Source organism: Phycodurus eques, chromosome 4 (genome assembly GCF_024500275.1).
Source record: "Phycodurus eques isolate BA_2022a chromosome 4, UOR_Pequ_1.1, whole genome shotgun sequence".
NCBI lineage: Eukaryota > Metazoa > Chordata > Actinopteri > Syngnathiformes > Syngnathidae > Phycodurus > Phycodurus eques.
In genome coordinates this window covers 26344778-26370502 of record NC_084528.1, presented here as the reverse complement: position 1 = coordinate 26370502, position 25725 = coordinate 26344778, and the positions used below count along the sequence as shown (strand labels likewise).

The 25725-nt window shown below is 41.5% G+C and overlaps 3 protein-coding genes across 8 annotated transcripts in view; 1 reads left to right on the top strand and 2 right to left on the bottom strand.

Annotated features, from left to right (window-relative positions):
- galnt1 (UDP-N-acetyl-alpha-D-galactosamine:polypeptide N-acetylgalactosaminyltransferase 1) overlaps positions 1-11463 on the top strand; it is a 55135-nt gene extending 43672 nt beyond the window's left edge. For 2 of the 5 annotated variants that reach the window (XM_061674870.1, XM_061674875.1), the window contains exons 10-16: positions 19-199; positions 1604-1743; positions 1884-1982; positions 2132-2266; positions 3227-10127; positions 10966-11131; positions 11218-11463. In XM_061674870.1, coding sequence (XP_061530854.1) covers positions 19-199; positions 1604-1743; positions 1884-1982; positions 2132-2266; positions 3227-3373 — 702 coding nt within the window. In that variant the 3' untranslated portion in view covers positions 3374-10127; positions 10966-11131; positions 11218-11463. The remainder of the gene's footprint in view (positions 1-18; positions 200-1603; positions 1744-1883; positions 1983-2131; positions 2267-3226; positions 10128-10965; positions 11132-11217) is intronic. The other 3 variants (XM_061674872.1, XM_061674874.1, XM_061674873.1) reach the window with 3 other exon arrangements.
- tmem245 (transmembrane protein 245) lies at positions 6709-18362 on the bottom strand. 2 transcript variants are annotated; one of them, XM_061674868.1, is made up of 16 exons: positions 17742-18362; positions 17042-17159; positions 16796-16891; positions 16311-16424; positions 15606-15806; positions 15362-15531; positions 12634-12738; positions 12282-12530; positions 11672-11770; positions 11461-11592; positions 11255-11377; positions 11044-11189; positions 10091-10191; positions 9830-10004; positions 8537-8731; positions 6709-8459 (listed from the first exon to the last, which is right to left on the bottom strand). In XM_061674868.1, exons 1-16 carry the CDS (start codon positions 18339-18341, stop codon positions 8408-8410), a joined length of 2676 nt encoding a protein of 891 aa, XP_061530852.1. In that variant the 5' UTR covers positions 18342-18362; the 3' UTR covers positions 6709-8407. The 2 variants fall into 2 exon arrangements, with proteins under 2 accessions (XP_061530852.1, XP_061530853.1); XM_061674869.1 differs by having other exon boundaries at positions 6709-8439.
- An 810-nt stretch (positions 18363-19172) lies between these two features.
- LOC133402147 (DOMON domain-containing protein FRRS1L) lies at positions 19173-23647 on the bottom strand. The gene is made up of 5 exons (XM_061675754.1): positions 23305-23647; positions 22253-22337; positions 22002-22140; positions 20153-20399; positions 19173-20076 (listed from the first exon to the last, which is right to left on the bottom strand). The coding sequence occupies exons 1-5, from the start codon at positions 23495-23497 to the stop codon at positions 19904-19906; spliced, it is 837 nt and encodes a 278-aa protein (XP_061531738.1). The 5' UTR covers positions 23498-23647; the 3' UTR covers positions 19173-19903.
- Between the last annotated feature and the right edge of the window lie 2078 nt (positions 23648-25725).

Below are 25725 nucleotides of genomic sequence, written 5' to 3'. Positions count from 1 at the left end.
TCTGCGTGTTCGTCACAGATCTGGCAGTGCGGCGGAACCCTGGAGATCGTCACGTGCTCGCACGTGGGTCACGTGTTCAGAAAGGCGACGCCCTACACGTTTCCCGGAGGAACGGGACAGATCATCAACAAAAACAACAGACGCTTGGCGGAAGTGTGGATGGACGAATTTAAAAACTTCTTCTACATCATCTCCCCTGGTGAGTGTGAGTGTGAGTGTGAGTGTGAGTGTGTGTGTGTGTGTGTGTGTGTGTGTGTGTGTGTGTGTGTGTGTGTGTGTGCGTGTGCGTGTGCGTGTGCGTGTGTGCAGCAGGTGTGATCTATCCATTAACCTGGTGACAGTCTGATATCACTGTGATGGTCCAATGGCGCGGGACTAGGGCAGTGTGTAATTTCACGCTAAGGAGCCACAGTTAAATTATGCGCGCACACACAAAATACAAAATAAGAAATATTATTTTCCCTAAAATTAGCATCCCCCTAAGTCAGACCTGCACACGCGTGCCATCTTCATTTTGCGACAACATTCAGTATGCCATTGGAAGTGGCAACTTTTCTCAAATTCAAAACATAGGAACATATCAACTCACCCAATGATCCATGCTGAGTTGAACACAAAATCAGTGTGTTCATAGAACAAAACCAACAAATCATGAATTTCGCTCAAATGTTCGACTTAAACTTGGCAAGCGCCACTTACCGTATCATTTTCGCAAAACAATGTCCGTTCCTTTCCTTCGGTATTATGTCCTCGAAAAGGATTGCTCGCAAAGATATCTCAAAGGCTTTCTACAATTTGTTGACACCAAAAGGCTGAAAATGTTTTTGTTCTGAAAAGTTTGACATGCAGTGCTCATATTTGAATGCATTTGATTCATTTTGTCGTACACGTTACATTTACACCGTTATTTTCAAGCATACATCTTCATTGTGTGCTCTACTCTGCAACAAAGTGTATTTATTAATTGCCTCGTCAAAAGCAACCAGTCGGGAACAAGATTGCTTATGAGAAATAATTCCCTCTTTTGTTTGACTTTCTTGAAAGTCTTTATGATGCATCACATGCTAACTTGTCGCCCTTTGAATTTGCGATGGAATTCAGGATCAGCAGTGCCCCCCCCGACACATTTGCAGTCAGGTTTATTTTCTGAATCAAGAAAATGTGATATGCTTTTGTTCTAAATAAAAACACGTGGCGCTTAAAAGACAGCATGAATGGGCTAAATTAAGTTGGATGTGTTGGGATTCAGTCATCAGAAAATAGTATGACAAAATGAACTGAGCAGCTTTTAAAAATGTGGAGCATTCAGACATTTATCCTGCTGCCTATCAAGGGCAAAAAAAAAAAAATTTTTTAAATAAGTAAAAGCACCACCTGATGCTCCGAGAAACTAGCAATACTGAAATATTGTAGCAGGGAAGTGGATGAACCTGCATGATTACTGTGACTTGTTTCATCTGACTCTTTACATGTTTTTTTAGGTGAAATAAATAGCACATTTTGACTCATTCCTATGGTGCACTCAATTCAACTACACTATACTGACTAAATGAATGTGCGTGCGTGCGTGCGCGCGTGCGTGTGTGTGTCTGTCTGTCTTCAGGTGTGACCAAAGTGGACTATGGTGACATCACGTCTCGGACAGTTCTCAGACAGAAGCTTCAATGTAAACCTTTCAGTTGGTACTTGGAAAACGTCTATCCTGACTCCCAGATTCCCCGCCACTATTACTCCCTCGGAGAGGTACACGCGCACACACACGGATACTCAAGTCATACATCACAAACCCACCTGTATATTTGACGATTTACAGTTAAATGGTGTGGTTTCATCATCTGAGGAAGTATGTATGTATGTAATCGCGCGTGTGTTTTCATCTAAAGATCCGGAATGTGGAGACCAACCAGTGTTTGGACAACATGGCCCGCAAAGAGAACGAGAAGGTCGGCATTTTCAACTGCCACGGCATGGGCGGCAACCAGGTGAAAGCAGATTAATTCTCCCAAAATGAGATGCGTGAAATAAAAATTAAACAAAATTAAAAATAATCATTCCTGTAAGGTGACCAAATGTCCTTCCGCTGCCGAAGACACGGCCCTAAGCGGCTTTTGTTGTTGCTGCTCTCTCGCAGGTGTTCTCCTACACGGCCAATAAGGAGATCAGAACAGACGACTTGTGTCTGGACGTGTCCAAATTAAACGGGCCCGTCATGATGCTCAAGTGTCACCACCTGAAGGGCAACCAGCTGTGGGACTACGACCCTGTGGTGAGTGCAACCTTTTGACACCACAGGCTGGACATATACAAGATCAAGGTGGAAGACTTGAGCCTGTTCTTTTCCAACTGTTTAGAATAAAATGGGTGTCTGCTGGGTATTATTGCGGTTTTCGTGTGTCGCACAAATCCCTGCAAAGTCGCGCAAATGTGCAGTTTAGAGGAGTGATTCTCAAAGAGTGGTACGCTATCGCCTTCTATTGGTACGTGATAAATCACTGCCCACGTAAGTGCAGTTCCATTGTATTTAACTTCTAAGTTTGATATATGAGCATTTCATCTTTGTTTTTAAACATTTATTTAGGTACACTTTTTAATTTCTTGGTGAGATACATTTGAATTGGGTAATTAAGTTTTTATTATCCTGTGTTGTTGCTCAAACTGCATAATGTTACACTGGCTTACAATAATGGATATATCTTTTAGGAACGTCTCGTTTTTGATAAACACTTTGGCCTACTATACTACTTGATTTCATAACACATTTGCACACGTTAATACGTGTCATAATCAGCATCTCTGGTGAGTGTGATTGAACATTTCTTCGATTGAAATGTTATTTTTGTCACATGATTAAATATTGATTCTGAATTGCTCCAGATGATGTACATGGTGTGTTTGAAGACCTTAAAAAAAATGTATTTTTTGTTGTTGTTGGTTTTTAGTGTTTCTATATTGCAGATTTTCACTTATTGCCGGGGGTCAGGAACATAACCCCCATGAAGGAGGGCATTAATTATTATTATTATTATTATTATTATTATTATTTAATATAGCATTGCTGTGTTGGATAATATTGACGGATTCTTGGATTAAGTGGGTTAAGTCCCTTCTGAAGGTACCAAAATGCCCAGCCCGCCACTGTTTAAACTCCAAAGCGAAACGTGTTGTTGTGGTAAATCAGAGTGAATGTTGTATAACACATACATTTGTGTTTGCGTGTGTTGTGCAGAAGCTGAGCCTGGTGCACGTCAACAGCAACCAGTGCTTGGACAAGGCCAGCGAGGAGGACAGTCAGGTGCCCAGCGTCAAAGACTGCACGCACTCGCGCTCGCAACAGTGGCTCCTCCGCAACGTCACGCTACCGGAGGTCTTCTGATGGCGTACGGCGCACGCGCACTCCCACGGGGCCGAATGTTTGTCTTTAAAAAAAAAAAAAACCAACAACAACTTAACAGAATGATACAAGCGCTCCGTGTGGATGTGAGAGCAGGACACCTGGGACGGTACGACCTCGAGGAGCAGTGTTGCATCCTCAGGAGGAAGACGGAGGAAAAGACTCCCCGCCAGGAGGCGCTGGATGGCCGCAGAAAGACATTGATGCCCACCTGTCACGTCATCATGTAACGTTTACTGACTGCCTCTTGTTACGGAGTGTGTGCACTTAAATTGTGTGCGTGCGCGTGTGTGTGTGTGTGTGTGTGTGTGAGACTTGAATGTTTTTTTTTTTTTTTTTTTTTTTTTTTTTTTTTTTAATTTAATTCTGTCATGAGTGGTGAACACGAACTCCTATGAAGAAGGTTGTTCGCCATTGTGTGCCTCCTTACAGTGTGTGTCTCCCTCTAGTGTCGTCTCCTCGTCTGTACACCCTGCAGGATCCCGAAGTGTCCCCAAAGGACTGTGCACATTTTGGGGTTGGAAGGGGCAGGGAAGAGGGGGGGTCCAAATGTGATCGTAAGAAGACAAATAATTGTGATGTGATATACTTTTTCTATGTCCCGTTTTTACATGTTTGTCTCTCGTCCATAGAATCTAGCACACTGCTCACTGCCTAGTTACTCACACACGTCCAGTCTGACCCTTGGGTCCATTGGGTCCTCACTAGGGCCCGACCGATTGGCCGATATAGCCCTTTATTTTTGCCGATTATTATTATTATTATTATTATTATTATATACATATATTTTAAACACGAAGCAGAAGGCAAAAATAATGACATTCAAACAAACAAAACAATTTTCTCTCTTGTAAAGTTAAACTAATACTAAAGGACAAAATATTGTAAAACAGTCAGATGTTCTGCCTCTAATTCATATCTTTACTGTGGGTGTTAATGGAGTAAAAACAAGTTATTCATTATATATTTTTTTATGATTATTCGGCTGATGAATTATTGCAATTTTACTCAGCCAAACATCGGAATCTGTATTGGCGTAAAAAACAAATATATCGGTTGGGCCCTAGTCCTTACATTAAAGCAGGGTTTCCCCAAATGTGTTCACATGGACATCAAACCATTTACTATAGCACTTGTATTCATTAGGGTCACGGGCGAAAGGGCGGCGTACACCCTGGACTGGTCGCCAGCCAATCACAAGGCACATAAAGACAAGCAACCCGTTCATCCGTTTTCCGTAGCGCATGTCTGTCCTCGTTATGGTCGCAGGTGAGGTGAGCTGGAGCCTATTTCGGCTGACTTTGGGCGAGGGGCTACCCGACATCTGAACCTCTCGACAGTGAGGCAAATGTGCTAAACACAAGTTACTAAAATAGACACACCGTCATTGCCATCGATGTGCTGTACTAAGGATACACTGAACACCGCATACAACTTTTGCTTCACTCCGACAATCGGTGACCTGATTAATGGAAAAAAACAAAAATGGGGCTCAGTTTGGGAACCCTGCTTTAAAGCAACACTCCAGTGTGGAGTGTGTCAATGAGCTTACGGCCATCTTAGGCTACTGACCAAATTTTGCTTCCAGTTGTTTGTTTGTGAAACAATTCTTCACACCGCCTGTTGGAGGGTGCCGCTGAGTCGTTCGGGCACAAAAGAGTTGAGAGGAAGACATTTTGCATATCGCACCTTGTCATATTTTACTCTGCTTTTACGTCATATCTCACAGTTAAGTTGGGCACTAACATCCATCGTGTTTTTTTTTTGTTTGTTACATATCACTGCGAGTCTGTGATGTCATTAAGTTTTCCACGTTCGGTTCGGAATAATTCACTCATTCTCTGCTCCCTAATCACGTTTATAGGGACTATAGGTAACTGAAAAATGTAATAGTTCACTAAAAGCGTCCGCTAAAAATGAACCAGTGTGATATGGCTGCATTGCCACTTCAGGACCTTTAGTCCACGAAAAATATCTACACGACCACTACTTATTTAGGGATTATTATATAGTGGATTATATCGTTGAAAAACTGGAATAGGCAATGAATGAATGATTTTGAACACACTCATTGTGTTCAGAATCATTAATGCATTCCTAATTACCTAATAATTCGATATTGGGTTTTTATATTGTGGACTTAAAATTGACCAGTATGATGTTCTGGGGCTGCTTTGCTACTCCAGGACCTTTAGCCCACTAAAAATCCCTACACAACGACTATGTTTGGAATCGTTTTTAGTGAACTAGGTACTCTACGATTTGGGAGTGGGAAATGAGTGACTGATTCCCAAGACAGCAGCAAAGGTGTTTACACACATCGAAAGCATCATTTAGCGTCGGTTCAAGGGAGCGACTGTGACGTGGCTTGAGAGGACATTTTGTCGTGCTGTTTGGATTGTACTGAAATGTGCTGACACGTGTGGCTTTTTCCACAGTGAACGCATCCAAATGTAGAAAATAAAAGTGAAGGCATTTACATGACCTGTCAAGGACAACCATCACCTATGTGATTTTATTTTTCCTCAGCCTTGATTTGACAGTGCTGAATTTATTCCAGCCATGCATTTTAAGGTTACTTGAAAGTGCCTGACAGACATAAAAAGCTATTTTAAATGTACTTACCAGCAGACACTAAATGTCTAATACAGTAGGAGTCATTTCTAACTGAAAAATAATTTGATGTGCTCTTCTGTGATGGGGGCATGACACTTTACCATCTTTTACTATTTTTACGGTCCCGCAAAGGATTTCCAACTTATGATTAAATTATTCATCAGCAAGAAATTCCAGAGTACAATGTTTCCCATACACGTTAAATATTGTATGATTATTCTGTTTTGTGTGCTGCTCCTGCATACTGAATAATCCATTTAGCTGTTTTTTTTTAATCCATTTTTTTGCGTCAAACATTTCACAGCATTCCAGTGAAGCGTGCGCCTCGAATAGGGACCATGAAATCAACATGGGGCTTTATCAGTCATTTACTGCATACAAGCGTGGAGCGAACCTCACGTGGCAAAAGTTGTAACATTTAAATGAACCATGCTTACAGCCATCCTGACAGCTAAGTGTAAGAAGAACGCAGAATGCATTGTGTATAATTATCCATTTTCTTTTTAAATTTAGTTTTAGTAAAAAATCAAACAACTAATTGTAGTTCATCAATACACACTAAGTCATTGTGCTGCTAGGTCATTTCACTAATGTAATAAAAAGTGAATAATTCTACTATATAATGCATGAACTACATATTTTTCATCTATTTTTTTTAACCAGCAAAAAAAGTATATCTACTTAATGATTACAGGGACACATTTACTTCAAACTTTTATTCGGCAGTGCATATCCAGTCTTTTGAGGAAAACGGTAATAAAAAGAAAACTCATTTGGTAAGCACAGATATTGTTTATGCACACTCCAAAAAAAACCAAAATTGTTCCAACAAACCAAATGTACTATACCATCCATCTATTACAAATACAAACTTGGCGATAAGCACTGTAGTACTCTTAAAGTGCTAGTGTAGTGAAAATAAATAATAAGCAAGCACAAACATCCAATCAATATCTAATGAAAGCTGTCTTGACTGCAATTACAGAATGATGTTATGGTTAACAGAAAAACAAATGGAACTAAACCGTGAGTGAGACCATAAAGATATGTCTTTTCGCTATTCATTTCTGCAGATTAAAAAAAAAGAGCTAGCCCACTCCACTTCAGTGCCTTATCAGATAAACCATGTCACCATTTATCGAGTTATATGCTGGGCTAAAATGGGATTTTCAAACACTTCACTTGGGATTACATTTCATAATTCTATTCTTCTTTATAAACAACACAAATGTGAAAACGTGGTCATGGAGAGCAGGCAGGTGTGCATTGTTATTAAAGCAAACATTTTGTGCAAACTCAGTGCTACTTTTATGGCCACATGGGTAGGGTTGCAAAATACATGACATTTTCAATGTTGGGAATAAACTGGAAATTTCAAAATGTTCAGGTTGGTTTATTATAATATATGTTAAAGTCAAATAGTTAAAATAAATCAGCCAAGAACTTTTAAAAAGTACATACTTTGCATGCATGTTTGCTCATATGATTAATGCATTTTTGTAGGGTTTTTAATCCCCCCCCCCAAAAAACATTTTTCTGGAGCCCTGCTGTGGGGGGGGGGGGGGGCTCCCCCTAAAAATATTTAGAATTGCCTATAGATGCCACAATCAATCAATCACCTTTCTACTAAACATGGCTTCGCCTAATAGAAGTTCCAACCATCATGTCAACATAGTTCTTCGGCACCAAGATACCTCAAGATGATCATCTTTGGGTGTCGGCTAGCTCAACACCAAAATGCTGAGTTTTTCAGCAAAGGATAGGTTGAGAATTTTAAAAAGTGCAAATAAGAACACTGCACATGCATGTAGTCCAAAATAAAGCATGCATCTCCAAACTTTTTTTTTATGTCAAACACAAAAAGTATTTTGTTGTTCATGGGGGGAGGATAACGGCAAAAAGCTTTCAAAATATGTTGATTTTTAAATGAGAATGACTCAAATTTCAAGTTAATTGTCATGGAAAGTATCCAACTTGTCCAACTGATTATTTCCAATATTGTGTATAATTCTAAAACATAACGAAATGTTGTGGTCCTTTGCAACCTTACACGAGTGACCATGAGAAATCTTTGGAAGCAAGTTGTTGTACAATGTGACTGGAGACGACGTGAGTCTTAATGTGAGGAGAGGTACCGACGTGGAAATGTTTCGACAATCATCTCACGCTGTAGAAGTACCATAAAAACAATTTTGGCAAGCGTGTTACGTATCATCTTTTTGATTGACGGCCGCAGGCACCGTTTTGTTCAGAGCGATGGTGCAGCAAAGCATTGTGGGTGAGCGACCGTGAACCCCCCTTCCTTGCGACGCCATCTCGCCGGACCCGCGTAGCGGAGCCGCACGGGGAGAAGGAGCAGTCGAGTCTTTCCGCCAGCCCGCCGTCACTCACTGCTCTTTTTCAGGACGGATGGCGTCGACTCTGACAAAGGCCTGGGGGGGGGGGGGAGAATCTACATAAAAAGAGTGTGATAGACGTTTTTTTTTTCTCTCTTCTATTAAGAGTGCCAGTTGCTGTGGCGATGGCGACCTGTTGCCGGGCTGGGGGCAGCCCGCCTGGATGGGCGTGGGGGCCGCGGAGTTGGGGCTCATCAGCATGGCGCTGTAGATGTTGGCCGCCACCACCAAGATGCACAGCAGGATGGGACCAATAATGGCGCCCTCCAGACCCAGATAGTAGGCGCCGCCCGCCACTGCCAAGCCTGTCAGGTAGGGGTGACCCCCCCTGAGAACACACGCACACAGTGTCAACATAAACTGTAACTCTAAGGAAAATTCTCATTTGTGTATTTCCTCACATAGTGGTGAGGGTGATTTATTTACTCAACTGCAAACAGTATGAGTCATTTTTTAGGGGAGAGGCATTTGCTTTTACAAATAAGCCTTAACTTGTCAACTCATTCCGTGACAAAGCTCACAACAACAAATTTACTTACATATTAAATACAATTGCAAAATTTAAATGAATTAAAATTCCATTAATGTGTTCAAACCTCCCACAAACACCAAAAATGTAAAACAAAATCAATAAAAACATACAGGAATGATGATTAAAAAAAAAAAAAAAAAGTAAACTTTTGCCACATTTTTACTTCAATTCAATGTACATTGTGCTGGTCCTTCTGGTGTGAGCACCATGGCCACCTGGGGGCACTATAACACAGATATACGGACGGTGGAAGCAGACTGTGACAGCTTCTCAATAAGCCACAATAATATTAGTTATTCTTCGCAGGGGATAAAAAATATATGCCTGTGAAATGTATTGCAAAAAAGAGTATATTAGGTATTTAGGGATGCCTTTATTTGTACAAATCCATTTCAATATTCAAATTGTTTCACAATGTTTCCATTAACACTTTCATCGGCATACTGCATGCAGCACTTTGAATGTTTTTTTTTATTTCTTCAAGTATGTGTTGTGGTAAAGACATGTAGTTCTCTACATTCATATTAAAGGGAACTACAGCCACCTAAAGGCAGAATTGCTGTAAAACCGGCGCCATCTGTAATTTTTTTAATTGAAGCACCAGGCAATTATATTTAGGAAACTGCTTCTAAAAAAGCCGAGGCCCCTATTTGAAGAAATATGTGTATTCATTTAATAACTCTCACTGACAACTCGGGCCAGACAGCAAATAACACAAATCTGTGGATAATTGATGCCCATTAAAAGCGCATTGGATTTTTTTTATAATTTATTTTTAAACTCAAAATATTCTTGAATAAAATGATGATGCCCAGTACACATTTCCGGGGTTTGTTCCCCCCCAAACCAGGAAGAAAGAAAGAAAAAAAAAAAAAAAAAAGTTGCACTACACACCCCGAGATGTCCGAGTAGATAGCCGTGTCCACGAAGTAGGTCGGCAGCATGTGGCAGACGAGCAGCAGAGCGGCCTTGACACCTTCGCCTTGCGCCAGCCACAGGTCGCACACGGCGGGCACGGCGGCCCAGTACGTGCCCAGGAAGGGCACCGCGCCCAAGATGGCGGCCAGGGCTTTCGGGGAGAGGGGGGAAGAGAAAGAAGGTTGCAGAGCAAGGGAAGCGATGACGAGAACGGGCCGCGTCTGGCGCTGGACTCACCTGAAGGAATGAAGACCACGTTGATGCCAAAGATGGTGTGAGTGAGCCAAGTGTACAGGCCGTAGAAGCCCGCCATCTTCAGAGAGGCATCAAACACGCCTCTGTGCAAACACACATTATTGACATTATTACATTCATACGTCATCATCTCCGTCACGGTACTAAAGTTCTGACAATAAAATCATCATTTATAATTTAAGCAATAATAGTCAATCTATAATGATACACTTTAGTCCACATACATTATTTATATTGTTTACTTTTCATCAAACAGAAATACATTTTACACACACACACACACCCACACACCCACATACACACACACACACACACACACACACATATATATATATATATATATATATATATATATATATATATATATATATATATATATATATATATTTATATATATATATATATATATATATATATATAGGCTTTCACACGATCAAGGTTTTTGGGGCCGATCACAAGATGGAGGAATGTGTCTATTTAAATAATGACATCCTGGCCGATGATGGCTGGGATAGGCTCCAGCGCTCCCGCGACCCTTGTAAGGATAAGCGGCTCAGAAAATGGATGGATGTTTTATTAATTCTAAAATTGTATTAATTAAGCATTTAATAATATATATATATATAATTAATGGTAAAAATGTGCTTACAATTGAAATGTTTAGAAGTGATTGCATATGAATTACCCATTAACCATAAAATAATAAAAACAATTTGAGTGTCTACTAGTACTTAGTAGTGTTAAGATTGTAAAAATACCATGATACAATACATAAAATGACAATATTTTTCACATTATGATAATAGTGAGAATGCTGTTAATGATAAGGACGTATACATTGATTGTGTTGCAAACAGATAACAGGAAGATGAGCTATAATCATAATCATCAGATCATAATCATCATCATTTCTCGTGGAGTGGCGCGCGTGCTACCTGATGGCCTCCTCCACAGACTGCCCAATGATGTTGGATGAAGGTCCTGGCTGCGAGAGGGGGGTCAGGCTGATGACCCACTTGACAGGTTTGTAGTATTCTCCACTGGAGCTCAGCAGGTAGAACAGCGTGGTCAAAAAGATCACCTGAGATGACGCGACAATGTATTTGAAGACAGGAGGAGGAGCAGGAAGAGGAGGAGTCTTCCTACCAGGCTGAGGACGAAGTTGAGCAGAGCCGTGCCGCTGTGAAACAAGACGGTGAGCAGCGTGGTGGTCGTGGAGATGAGGAGGCCAACGTTCCTGCTCATCACCACCCAGAGAGACTCCAGAATCTGAGAGAAAACCCCTTCGACCTTAAAACCCACTTCTTTTACAACCAACCCGCATTCGGTTTCAAATATTAAATATCACTTACAGACCACAGTGTCTCAATATTCTCCTGAAGAAAGGAGGCGATGTCCTTCCAGTCCAGGATGTCCACCAACCAGCTGTTTGCTCTCTGAATATTCAACTTGGAACCACGAGAGCGACCGGAGTGGGTCACGTTCTACGAACAAACGTGTCTGTATTTTCAGTAATAATAAGAAGAAGAATTAAGAAACCAGCCCACCTGCCTCCATCGCTACCTTCACAAACCAGGAGTGGTAGAGTCGGTCCCAAAGCTCCAGCACCTGCTTCTCAATCACGTCCGTGTGATTCACCTTGTCTCCTAACATCTTGTGAAGCTGCGCACACGGAAAACGTCGCACGTTGGGACGCCAAAAGCTCAATCTGAAGACAAGGATGCTGGGTAATACGTCACAATCTTCAGTTATCGCGCCAATATGACCCCAAATGGCTGGCCACGAACGGCTGCATCTCAATATATAAGAACTCGGGCCTGACCGATTAATCGGTCGATATGAGCCCTTTTCAGATCGGCAGATTTTTTGCCTTTTAACGACATTAAGATAACGACATTCAAACAGAAAAAAATGGACTAGCTACCGCTACTTAAAAAACGTACAGAATCTTTTTGGAGGGCGAGGTACTGTGGTACTGGATATATCGTGCATGCCCAGGTGGTTGCTTGATGCTTAGCATCAACACTAAATAAATATTATTTGACATACAATAGCATTTGCTTCAATGTCAGTCTCTCGCCTATTACACAATGTAAGAATAATATTTTTATTTTTTTTCCACCACAAAACAAGAGTGAGTGAGAAGCAATGCACAAGAAAGTGTAATGCCAACTTTTTGCGTTATCCATTCTCTCCCGTGCTCGTAGACGTTAGTGGCCGCCGAATTCAAAGCCTTCTGGACCACACGGGTTTCTGGCAGCAAGCTGGAGGGGAGCCGACGAAGAGAGAAGGTAGATACCAAATGCGATCGGTACATTTGCAAATCGGAAATAGCATACTTTGCCCATTCTGGGTGGTTGGAGACCGTCTCGTTGATGAGATTACTGGTGACGTCAATGATGTGGGCGCTTTCGTGGTGAACCTGGATGCATCCGACCATATTATTTATATTTCTGTAATGCAGAGATGAGCTGCTGCCTTCACTATGGAGGTATTAACAAAAAAAAAAAAAAAAAACGACCAACCATTGCTGTGAGCAGCAGCCCCATGAGGAGGGTCCCTGTGACCAGGAGGATGATGATGAAGATGCTGATGATTTTATCCAGCGAGCGCTCCAACCACACCACCATCTGCATGGAAGACACAAAGGGGAGAAGAGGAAAAGCGTGAAATAAGAAGTGAAGCGGCCGTGAAAGGGTTTCAAAACCAAAGGGGTCAGACGTGGACAAACCAGTGTCCTTCCAATGCGGCTGGGAACCTGAAGCCATACTTCTTAAGGAGCCAAAAGCAAAAACCAAACACACACGCGTGCATACACACACATCCTAGCACTTCAGCATGCAGATGTGCGAGAGATATGCATCATGTACTTATCAGTGCAATAATGTAAACACACACTGTGTACTTATTTATACTCTCACCGGTATTTATATATTTATGTTAGTTATGTTGTAAACTTGTGCCGATAACTGTGCCGCTCTCTGCTCCCTTAAATGCCCACAAAGATAAAGAAAGTTTTCTACATTGGAAGACCAAACAGCTGATTTTATGGTGTACTTTCAACTCATACGGTATTACTGGCATTGATTCATTCTAGCTATGTCGTATTGTACTGGGCAGCCGGGACAGAGACGTCGAGTTATATTTTCCCTGCTACGTCTAAATAAGTTGACATTTTAGTGCAATTTCAGACTCTGCAGTTGTTATCTCACACCCTTGAGAAACACTGCCCTCTGCTGCATAGTGGTCTACATAAGCCACACACTCTCAAGCAAAAGCATCACAGATGTTAAGATGATGAAGCAGTGATGGAACTGTACAAAAAAATAAATAAATTTAAATTAATAAATAAAAAGTACCATCACTCTCTACTGCAGCTTCCTGTGAGGACAAACTAAAATATTGAAGCAGGAACTTAAGAGGACAAACGTGTAGACAGAAGGTGATAAATGAGTTAAAGCCAATCCAAGCATGTGCCTTGTCTCTCTCTTTCTCTCTCACACACACACATAGATGAATATTTGATCTTGTTTTCCTTCCTTTGTTCATCCCCACACACACACACTTAGCTAACAGCCTCTCTCATCACCAAGTCATTACCTGCTTGTTAAGCCAATGCCACAGCTTAGAGGAGACAAGAGACATTGGGAAGATTGTTATTGGAAAGATTCGTGTCAGCAGTAAGCACATTGCCCCCCCCCCCCCCCCTCCGCGTGTAACGACAACACACGTGTGTGTGTGTGTGTGTGTGGGTGCACACCACAAGGAGGCACACGGAAAGCAAGGAGTTAATTACAGGGCGATTGGCGGGGTGTTGACTTTTAACGGTAACGTGTAACAGTGCAACCCTAGAAAAAGTCGTGGAAATTAATACTGTACTCAATTAGTGGCCTCAGTTTAATCGGACGCTATGCCCAAATTTAAAAAGTGTATAGAAACATCTCACCTCAAACAGATGCCTCCTCCTACATCCATGCAGAAACTCATTATTAATAAAACATACAGCATACACATCAGCATGGTCTTACAGCCGTGCAGCAAGGGCAAACCTGACACATGTAGTAAACGACCAGTAAGTCTTTCAGCCAGGTGTGTCTATCATACCCGTCGGTGCTGAACATAAGCTGGGGACAATTAGTTCCACCTCCACATGAACAGCGTCATTGAGTGGAAGCAAAAATGAAACGACAAGTGAACCCGTAACACATTGCCATCGTAACACGAAGTAAAAATTCTCTACCAAGTAATTAACCCTTTCACACGCATTTGTACAAAGAAAAGGTGTCTTACGTCAAATAAATGCCATACATTCTGAAGTTGAGCAACTAAAGGCCACTATTTAAGGATATACAGTTGAAAGCAGATGTTTACATACAATACATGAAATGACGTGCTTTTTTTTTTACACCTCCTAATTGTTTGAACAGAAGGCACCTTCAGGCAACTGGAAATTGTACCCAAGGATGAACCTGACTTGAGCAAGTCCATACTTTTCTTCTTGCTATCTTGGCTGATTTATTTTGACTTTCCAATGATATTACACAAAGAAGCCATGTTTAAGGTGTACCTTGTTTAGACAAATCTACAGGTGTAGCACTAATGAACTCAAATGGTGTCAATAAATCGATCAGAAGCTTCAGAAGAAATGCCATCATCTGGGTTTTTCCAATTTTTTTAAAAGCACTGTAATCCTCCTGAATGTAAACGTCTGACTTTCAAGGAAGCAATAAAAAAAATGTTTAAGAAAAAGCCTTCTATCATTATTCTGGAATTTAGCAAACAGAAATAATGTTGTTAATCCCAAATGACCAAAAACAGGAAACCTTTAGTGTATGTCAGACAGTCAGGAGGGAAAAAACATTTTTTATCAAGCGTATGTAAACGTCCGGTTTAAACAGTATGTTAACCCTAATAGAGAATGATAAGTAGAATGCTAAAAACAAAAAAAGAATAGTCGAGTTAGGGTGTGATCATTTACGATAAAACAGCGTCCACATGAAGACTACTTTCAACAATGTCAATGGGATGGAAAAATATCGGTCAACCACACCCAAAAAATGTCCACACGAAATGACTTCTGAATATCAAAATTGGTATCCGATATCATACACAACAGAATAAAACAGCTAATGAAATGAGATAGCAGTGCACCCTAGTCATACAATCCAGTTCTGTGTTGACAGAGGGTCCACAATACACCTATGTTCTTGAGGACATGACCACATAAACAACTGGACTAAGGACAAGCGTTACCTTTGTGTCAATACGCAGCAAGAACTGAGCCAAGCCTTTGATCGGGCCCGGCAGCAGAGCCTCCTCTCGTTCCCGCCTGAACTTCTCCAGCACGCTGCACCACGAGCTCAGAGTCCTCGCCGCAAAGCTCTTCAAGCCAAAATGGACCACCAGCTTCTTCATCACCCACACTAAATATTAACACAGGCGTGAGGCGCACAGTACATATGAGACGGAAAATACAGACTGTCAGAGTGTATGCTACCTGCCACGGGGATGGGCAGGAGCTGTAGGACCCACAAGTTGAGCCAGATCTGGACAAGGACTATGGCCCACACCAGCAGGATGAAGTAGATGTCGCTGGCCCTGTGGGAGGACTTCTTCTGGAAGAGACCGGATGCTACTCTTCTAGAGCTCTGAGGGAACCCTGGGGTGGCAATGAGGTTGCCCACTGAGTCATTGCCATCTTGAGCACATGGGAAGAGGGCACATTCATGTTAAGAGAAACAGGAAGTTTTTAAATCAAGTGGGTTTTTTTTTTTTGTAATGAAGAAAATCGCCACAATTATAGTTATGTCATGTCTTCTTATTACCTCTACCGAGGAGGCTTTGTTTCCAAAGGCACGGGTTTGTCCGCTCATGTAACGGAACACAGTTTCAACACAAAACTAAGTAACTGGAAAGGATTGGCCAGAGATTAACTTTTCACATATTTTTTTCCCCCAGAATGTACAGTTGATATAAAATAAATGAATAAATAAGATGAAGATAAAAACATTTTACACCACAAATAAGACCTAAATGATAGTGATTGCAGTCCCTCAAGGGGAAATTCAACGAAGCAAATTCACATAAATACTCAAGTGAAAGTAAAATGTACGGTGCATTTAAAGTACTCCGACAAGTACAGTTTATGGAAAATGTTACTTGAGTAAATGTAACGGAGTAAATGTAGCGCGTTACTACCCACATCTGCCTGCGGTGCATCCTTCCGCTGGCTCAGTTTTGGAGTGCAGGCTTCCGCAGGAGATGGCCATGTAAATCGTGTTAGCAGCAAATGACAACACCCGCCCAGGCAGCTCACCTAAAGAATTCATATCACAGAAAATCATACCATCACATTAACACCTCTCTGACATCATCAACAGTTTTTTCTAGACCTGTAAAAAAACAGCTTTTATTTGGATCCCATGAGAATGTGGAGGTGTACTTAATACACAGAGGTTCATTGGTGTACATTTTGCAGTTACAATGCAACCCGTATATTCTAAAAAAAAAACACTTGCTTCGAGCAATACCACCTGCGTCGGAAATAAAGCGCCGCACGATGATCTACTTTTTACAGTCGTGCAGCACTTGACCCCCCTTTCACTGTGCAAGCCCACCACACGAGTACAAAAGAAATCACTCTCTCTTTTTTTTCCCGTTCGTGAAGCCCCTGTCAACAAGCCTCACCTCTGCCAGGGACGGGAGGCTTCTCTTGGGAGCCCACAATGAGCAGCAGCAACACCACCACAAATAAAGGAACCCTCCACGAGCCCGTCAAAGACACTAGATGAAAATTGGACCATTATTAATTGATCTGACGAACATTTGACCACTGTTGTACTCGGACCACGTGAAACATTTTAAAGCCCAGAGTGTCAGACTGAATGCACCCGGTGTACTAAAAATAAACTCTCTCTCGTTACTTCGACTCACCAATGTAGAAAAGCAAAGTGGTCCACACGGGCAGGGCGGCGGACCTCAAGTAGCCTTCACTGTAAGGACTCCACTTAAAGCAGACTGCCAACAAGTAGCCGACGACCACTGTGCAAACCTGCGATCACAAAACGCGAGACAGAAATGAAATCATCCCTAAAAAAAATAAAGAGGTACTTTAACTTAGTTTAGTTCATTCCAGGCTTTAAATACAAATCTAATGTTTAGAAGGTCAAAGTAAGTTCACCTTCGTTGTGGGCCAGACGATCAACCAACAAGTCTACAAAGAAATTACCACGTGGCTGCTCACAATGCCCTGAGCATCTGACAGTTCCCAGGAAGAGCTTCCTTTTCCCAATGTTACAAGCTCAACGGGTGACCCGTTTTCAAGACCCGGATGATATTAAGATGACCGTAACGTCAGAGATGCGGCGGATTCTGGAAAAAAAATTCCTTTCAGGCCTGCGTGAAGGCGTGGCAGAGAAGGCTGGGAAATGAAGTGTGTTCGACTCCAGGGGGATTACTTCCAAGGAGATTTGCTTCATATCAAAGCATAAAACATTTTCACTTTGATTTGAAACACAGTATCTGTTTTGTGACACCAGACCTGCAACTTTTATCTTTATCTGTCCACAAAGGGAACATATGCATGTAAAAAAGGAAGGGGAGAGCACCCAGCCGTCATTGGCAATCCACTCACCCACATGGCGTGGAAACAGTCCAACCCCGCCGCGATGATCCCCCACAGGTGGCCGAGAAGCACCTCCATGCCGACGACGCTCCACGACAGGTAGAGGACGTAGAGCAGCGGCGCCCCGGTTCCGATGGCCAGCAGCAGGGGGAGCTTCTCCAGCACCTGCCGGCCCAGGAAGTCCACCGTGTGGTTGACGCACCACACCGGCACCAGCAGAGTGCCCACCACGATGGGCGTGCCGGTGTCCTGCAGGCCGCTGAGCCAAGAGCGTCCGAGCCGAGCGAGGGAGTGCTTGAAGGGGTGGAGGAAGGTGCCGCACAACACGGCCCAGAGAAGCGGCCGGAGGAAGGCCTCCAGGATGAAGTAGACCAGCACCGCCGCCCCGCAGCAGATAGCCACGAAGATCATAGCCCCGGTGTTGTAGAAGGCCTGCTTGATGTTCTTATCGAACTTCAGTGACGACGGCTGGGTGAGCAGCTGGCTCACCATTCCTACGGTCGGCGGGACGCTCTCGGAGAACGACACGGAGTGAGGCCGCCCCGTGTGAGGGCTTCCCAGCGGAAGACCGGCGGCGGGGTCCGGTGACGAGTCCTCCTCGTCGGCCATGTTTGCCCCAAACTCGCCTGTGTGATGACACACGCCGCGTGTGAAAGGAAAACGCGTGACGTGCCACTGACGAAGGGCACTGTGGGAAATGGAGTTTGGAAGAGAAGCTTGACCCACTCATGTTTCTGTCATTTTTAAATTGTCTTTTTTTACGTTTACTTCTAAGACTTTTAAACCACATAAATATGAATGTGTAGAAATTGATATTACTAAAATTATTAACGACGCACATTTGCACTTGGGGCAGTGAGCGGCACGCTGCAGTGTTAGCTGGAGGAACTATCTATTTTGTCTTTAAAAAGTAAAAACCTTTGACGAAATTTCGACCTTGAAAAGTGCCCACAAACTATGAAATATGCTTGGACTTATATAGCACTTTAAAGAATATCTCGTCATTTACATACTGATGACGTAACATCACGCGCAACTGGGGACAGGGGCGTCACTAGGTTTTCTGTGGTGGGGTTAACCCCGAGGACATGCATAGGAGATGACCAAACGTGGCACGTGAGCACAAACGTCGCAAGCCGCTAAATAGTAGATTGAGAAATTGTTTTTCAATGGATTCTAAAAAAGATACACTACTATGTAAAAGCGTCGTGGCTGTGCTAGAGTCTATCGCAGCTGACTGTAAACCCTGGACTAGTCGCCAGCCAATCCACAGGGCAAACTAGCACACTTACATTCACACCTACGGACAATTTACAGTCTCCAATGGAGCTAACACGCATGTTTTTGGAATGTGGGAGGAAATCGGAGTACCCGGAGAAAACCCACTCTACCAATACAACACATTTTTGTAGCATTTTATTTTTTAATTGTATATCGGTATCGTACTATATATAGTACAGTGTATTGATGTATAATGCAATATTTATTTACCATACTATTTTAATCCCTAAAAATCAAATCCCCTTTAGTGATTAAAATTGCATAATGTATACAAAATAATGAATTGTAATAGTTTTTTTTCTTTTATTGAGCATATCCAGCCATTTAGGCATTTTAAAAACATAGTCGTAAGTTATTGCAATTAGCATGTCATCTATCAGACTCACATTTTAAAACACCATACCGTTGCACAAACCCAATGGGTGAATAAAATCAAGTGAAAAATATGAAACAGTCAGATGTGCATACAAAGGCAAAGTGCCATAAACGGGGGTGCGAATAAGTCGCTCCGAACATTTTGTCACATAATTTCTTCGGTGACATTCATACATGAGGCAGACCAAAAAAGAGGAGCGATCAAGTAAAAATTTAAAAAAAAAGGATGCAGGCTGTTATTGGTTGCTTAATGTCCTGGAGCCAAGTTAATCAGGAGCCAGCAAATATTTGCCATCTGCTCTTTTTATGCTCCTCTCGGCGATAATTTCTGAGCGCATGCTGTGATTTCATCTACTGGCGTGCACGGTCCTCTTAGTAACCGAATATAACTGTCCTGTTAGCGTACGTAGATATATTTTGTTTAAAAATTCTAATACAGCGTGTCTGTGCGGGGCACACAAAGAAATGACAACTTGTTTTATTGCTGCTACAACTTCTCCACCCGACTCCCGTTTTCACGGTGTTCCCATCAGCAAGTAGAAGGTGAGGGCTACTATGAGCAGTAGGCAGAGGGGTGAGTTGAAGGTCTGGTAGGCTGTGGAAGGCATGAAGATGTCCTCGTATTTGTAAATACTGACCATGCGCTCGCTCACCGGAGGACTGTCGATGTCGTGTCTCGTGATGGAGCCTGTCGGGCGAGAGATGAGATGATGCCAGATGATGAGGACGTGAAACGTAAACATCACTGAAAGGGCCCAACTCACCTTGTATGGCGGGCCCCCAAGCAAACAGGTAGTACCACGACAGGTGGAGGTCCACGAGCGTCTCCTCTCGCGGCACGTAGAGCGGCCGCTTGAAACGACAGGTCACGCGGTTGTTCTCGAAGATGCCCTCCTCGTCCCTCGCCGGGTTCCTCTTGATCTCCTTCGCCCACTGGCCTACGTTGTAGAAGTGATGGATACGCACGCGGCCGTTGTCGTCGTGGACGCAGCCCATGACATCGTCGCCTCCCTGAGGAAAAGGGATCGGTAATTAGTGTGTAGAAGGCCAGGAAAAGCGGTCGAAATGTGCACCCAGAATTCCTTGTTTTGACATTCAGTAAGTTGTTAAAACCACAAAGGTTGTATTTTCTATCACGTTTGCCATGTAAGGAGTTACATAAACACGCCAAAACATTTGGGGAAACGTGTTATGGTCCGATGAATGTGTTATGGCCGTAATTCTAAAAGGTATGTTTAATGCAAACACGACACTGATCATCACCAAAAGAACACCGTACCTACAGTCAAGTATGGTTTGTGGCAACATCACAATTTGGGGGTGTTTTCTTCATCTAGAATTGGGACCTTTGACAAGGTGAGAAGGAATTATGAAAATGAGCAGTTACAAATAGTTGTCAGTGTAAGTACAAAACCGTCAGGCGTCTGATAGAAAGCAAAGCAAAAGAAAAAAAAAAGAAGTCAGGAAAAGCCTCTACAACAGCTGAAAATTATTTGAAGTTAAACAGAGGCATTTTAAATGGTGGTAGGTGTGTGCTGACTCTCTTTTACCATGAGTTTGAAAAAAAGCTAATCTAAACACAGCCACATTCACATAAGCGGATGTGTTCACTTGTGCAACCACATTATTTCAGCTGTTTATTTTTATTTCCCCTCTCAGAAATATTACAACAATCCAAATTGAGCTGTACAAGTTATGTTTCGTATGAATGAGGGAAAAAAACATTTGGAATGAGTTTTCTTGGCCTCATTTTTATGCCACAAAAACCTAGCATTTGAAAAGGGGTGTGTTGACTTTTTATAGCCACTGTTTATTTGACCCTAAATGCCTCTGCCACAGGAAGTGAGGAAAATTGGTCAAAATGTGTACCTAAAACCCTGCAAAATATCAGAATTGTTAAGCTTTTATGTTAAGCTTTTTAATCAAACTTAAGAAGGTTGGGTAAACATTTTAGAACGATAAAAAGAACATGTATGGATTTTTACCTTAGCTGCCCCAGCCACATTGTGCTGAAAAATGGATACCATTGAAACCCCAGGAGTGTTCTTACTCAATGTTCATGTAGAATTATTTATTAAAGAGAAAAAAAAAAATAGGACATGAGAAAAATCAGTCCTGTACAAGATCTGAAGTTCAACTCAAGATGACATGTTGGATAAATTATTCTGTAAAATCTCCCATGATTCTTGCTTTGTTATGAAACCAGAAAGTTCATTAAACGTACAAATGTTGACTGGATGAGTGAACAATTAACAAGTATTAGTAAGTATTAAGTATTGTGTTGGAAACCCTTTAAAAAATACAAAAAGAAGGAAATTTGCCAACATTTACAACCAAAATCCTGTACAAATCTCAACTTTAATAGCCCTATCTACAGCAAGTATCTATTATTGTTATTGTTATTAAAACAAGTAGAGTTCTTGCTCAGAGGATTAAAAAAGATATACTGTCATGTTAAAAACAACCAACATGGTTAGGTATGGTAATGCATACTTCAAATTAAAAAAAAAATAATAATAATTTAAGTAAAAGTGTAAAATATTCATTGACAATGATGGAAAGAGTTGACCTTTGGAGCAGTAAAAAAAAAAAAAAAAAAGGACTTATGCTTACCATTTTTTTGTCAGAGGAGAAGCCGACGGCAACCCAGCCGTCAGTGTCGGCGCTCATCTCGTACTCCACATCTGTCCCGATGCGACGGTAACTCAAGAAGTAGTCACATGTCTCCGCATCGCACCCGGGCTTTCCATACCTACCCACACAACGCATCAGACCTTCATATTTAACCTACGTGTTTTCGAGGGGCTATATTGTGTGATTATTTGAGGATTCAAAATAGAAAAAGGACACACGCTTGCTGTTACCTGATGCATCCTTTGGTCACACCACAGTCGCTGACTTTGATTCTGGCAAAGGGGTCCACTGGTGGGGCGGTGGGAAAAGGATAACCTGCAATTTTGCAAAATCAGCATTGTGTATCATTGTTATGACAACCTAAGTGTGTTTTTTTTTTGTTTTTTTTTTACATTTAACAAACACTTATTGATGAAAGTCAACTGTACATTAATGCAAATGCAAAACAAATACTGTTTGTAATCACTTCCTAAGTACAGTTCAGTTTTATTGAACTTAAAAGTTTGCATTTAATTTTTAGGACTTGTGTGTTTTTAATCATTTATGTACATTTAATTGCATTTATCTTTCATGTGCAATACATTTGAACTGAATCATGATATATGCACCGTTAGTATTATTTTCTTATATTCAAGCACGGTGTACACGTTTTTTTGCCTATTTTGTTTTTGCCTATTTTATGAAGGTTGGTACTGCCCAAAGGCACCGAATCATATGTTTGTAGATTTTCTGCAGTGCCAATTTAAAACAATGTCCTGTTTTTGAATAAAGGGATGGAAATGAAATGTTTTTTTTCTTCATTTCTTCATTGATTAATCGAAAACTTCCTCTACAGATTATGAAAATTCCAGCTGCAAATGTGTGTAAATGTATCCTTCTAAATAATGAATATTACTTGAGAATATTGCTGTACCACATATTCACAAAATGAATTGCCCTTGAAATAAAATGAAGTACAATAAGTATACTAAATAAAAACAATATTTTGAAGAATTCAAGATGTGTTCAGATAGAAAACTCCAAACTTTCTTGGCATATTTGACATCACTTCCTGTTCTATGAGATTGTCTTTTTTCGGGTGTTTGACAATTTGCAAGCGTGTACTGAACGTTTTTGTTGACATGTAGAATTTGGGGCTGGGGGTTGGGTGGGGTGTCTACCCTTGGGAGGAGGAGGAGGAGGAGGAGGAGGAGGAGGAGGAGGAGGAGGGGGGGGGGGGGGGGGTTCTGCTCCATCAACGTCAACATTGGTCTATTATTCGAGGTGAGGTGAGGATACTGACCGTCATCAGACAGATATCTGGACTCGAAGAACTCGGAGGCGAAGGTGCTGTACGAGTCCTTGTGGTGCTCCCGGTGGCCCGGCTCTCCGTGCTCCCCGTGGCCGGCCCGCAGTGCTCCCTCGTCGGTCGGGCTCGGCGCGACCCCCCGCCACCCGCTGCCGTGAATCAGCAGCGGCCACAGCACAAATATCATGGCTGCTTTGCGATTTGTATTCTTTTCTATGCGCTAAACTACAAAAGTGGGGATACATCAGAGCTGATTGTCATTTTTGTTAGAAACTCGTCGCAGGTGTCCATATTCCCAGTCTCCTCGTCGTCAATGGGCTTTTATTAGCAGGATTGCATCATCGCACTCATTATGGGGGGGGGGGGGGGGGAGATCCCCGACTATGAGATTGAAGATCATCCCAAAAAAGAAATTAGCCGCATTTGTCATCTCGCCGTCTAATTGGTCGTCATCCTTTCAGGAACGACGACGGCGATGTCGAAAGTGGGCTGCCTCACGTTGAGATTCGTTTTCTTACTTAGTGTGCGAGGAGGTCAGGATGAAATGGTTTCGTCCACATCCTCTCCTCTCCATCGAACATCAAACATGGCCTCCAATGAGAAATTGCGTCACCATAAACACCACGTGAAATAATAGGAGTATTGTTGAGCTAAGGTTTTTAACGCACCACGGGTGTATATATATATATATATATTTTTTTTTGGACTCAAAATGCACAATTTAAAAGGAAGTTTAAAAGAAACAATCATTAAATATGATGGTACCATAGACGTTGAACTCCAGCTCGCCCACGTTACATTATTTACGGTATCTTCTGTGATTATATTAATAATAATCATGTAATGGATTTTTTAAAAATATATTAAATTTACAATGTCGCACTCACTGGTGGAGAAATCCTAGATTAATTAAAAAAAGGTAGTAGTAATATAAAACCAAAATATATCTCAATAACAACATAATAATAACTAATTGTATATTGTAAATATATTTCGTATGCTATTAAATATTGTATAATTAAAAAATCTTTTAAATCTATCTTTTACATTTATTTTTAATGCTAAGAACAAAATGGGTATTTATTTAAAAATACGTTCAATCGTTCAAATATTTTTTTTATTTAAAATGTGATGACACGTCTTTTATCTGGGACGTTGTTCAGAGTTCGTCCACACGATGGTGACATAAAGCCACTTTAGTGGTTCCTGCGAGAAACACGTTTATTGCACCGCATGTCTGCTTTTTAATATTATGCGTTGAATAACAAAAATAAATAAATAACGGTGATACAAGTGAGTGTTTTAAATTATGTATGAGCAAAGTTTTGCTGTCATTTGTGAAAGTAGCCTGATAACATCCGGAGGTAATTTCCCCATAATATTATGTAAGGAGTCATTTTCTCTGGCTTGCTGAAGGCATATTGACAGTGTTGTATTATATTGTAAGAGTATTTTGCACTTAATTAGCAAAATTATTTCCTCTGTTTATTTCTCCAGTACACCCATTAAATTTTTTTTTTTTTTTTTTTAATTGTTGTTTCCTTGTAAATTTAAAATCTCTTCAGGTCATGAGCATCAAACATTATTAGTAGTAAAATAACATATTTAATACGGGAATTTATTTGGGGAAACACTAAAGGGTGAAAAAACTAATGAGAATATTTGGGCAAAATACTTAATTTTAAATTTTACTTTCAATTTTTACTTTTTTTCATGTTTACTTTGTTAAAAAAATATAATATTGGAATAGGACTCTTAAATTGAAGGACAACATCAAAAGAATGTTGAAAATTATGAATATTTTATTGCATTTTTTGTTACTAATCGAAGATGCACAGTTCAGCTAGCTACCTGCAGGGAGCGCTAGTGTCACACTGATGTGACACGTTCGTGTCTGCAGACACTAAACATTTACAACCATGGACTATACATTTCTTGAACATTACACCCCACGCGCAGGAATGACGTGTGTTTTTCCGTATCATCATCATCATCATCATCGTCGTCTGACTCCTTAGATGCAAATGGTGCTGACCAACAGGTCCTCTTTTTCCTCAATTCACTCAAATATTTTTTGTTTACGCTTCTATAATTATGTCTACGCATAAGCCTCCCTAAACACCGTCTACCCAATTAACATTCTGTGTAAGGGCAGTGCCTGTAATGAGGAACTCTGGGCGCAACAATCCTATCTTAATAGCCTTAAAGGGCCACTCATTAACGCAAGTGCTCACACACCTTTCCTTGCACGGCACGTCACCAGACGGTGAAGGACTGACATGAGGAGGGAGGGAGGGAGGGAGGGAGGGAGGGAGGGAGAGAGAGAGAGAGAGAGAGAGAGAGAGAGAGAGAGAGAGAGAGAGAGAGAGAGAGAGAGAGAGAGAGAGAGAGAGAGAGAGAGAGAGAGAGAGAGAG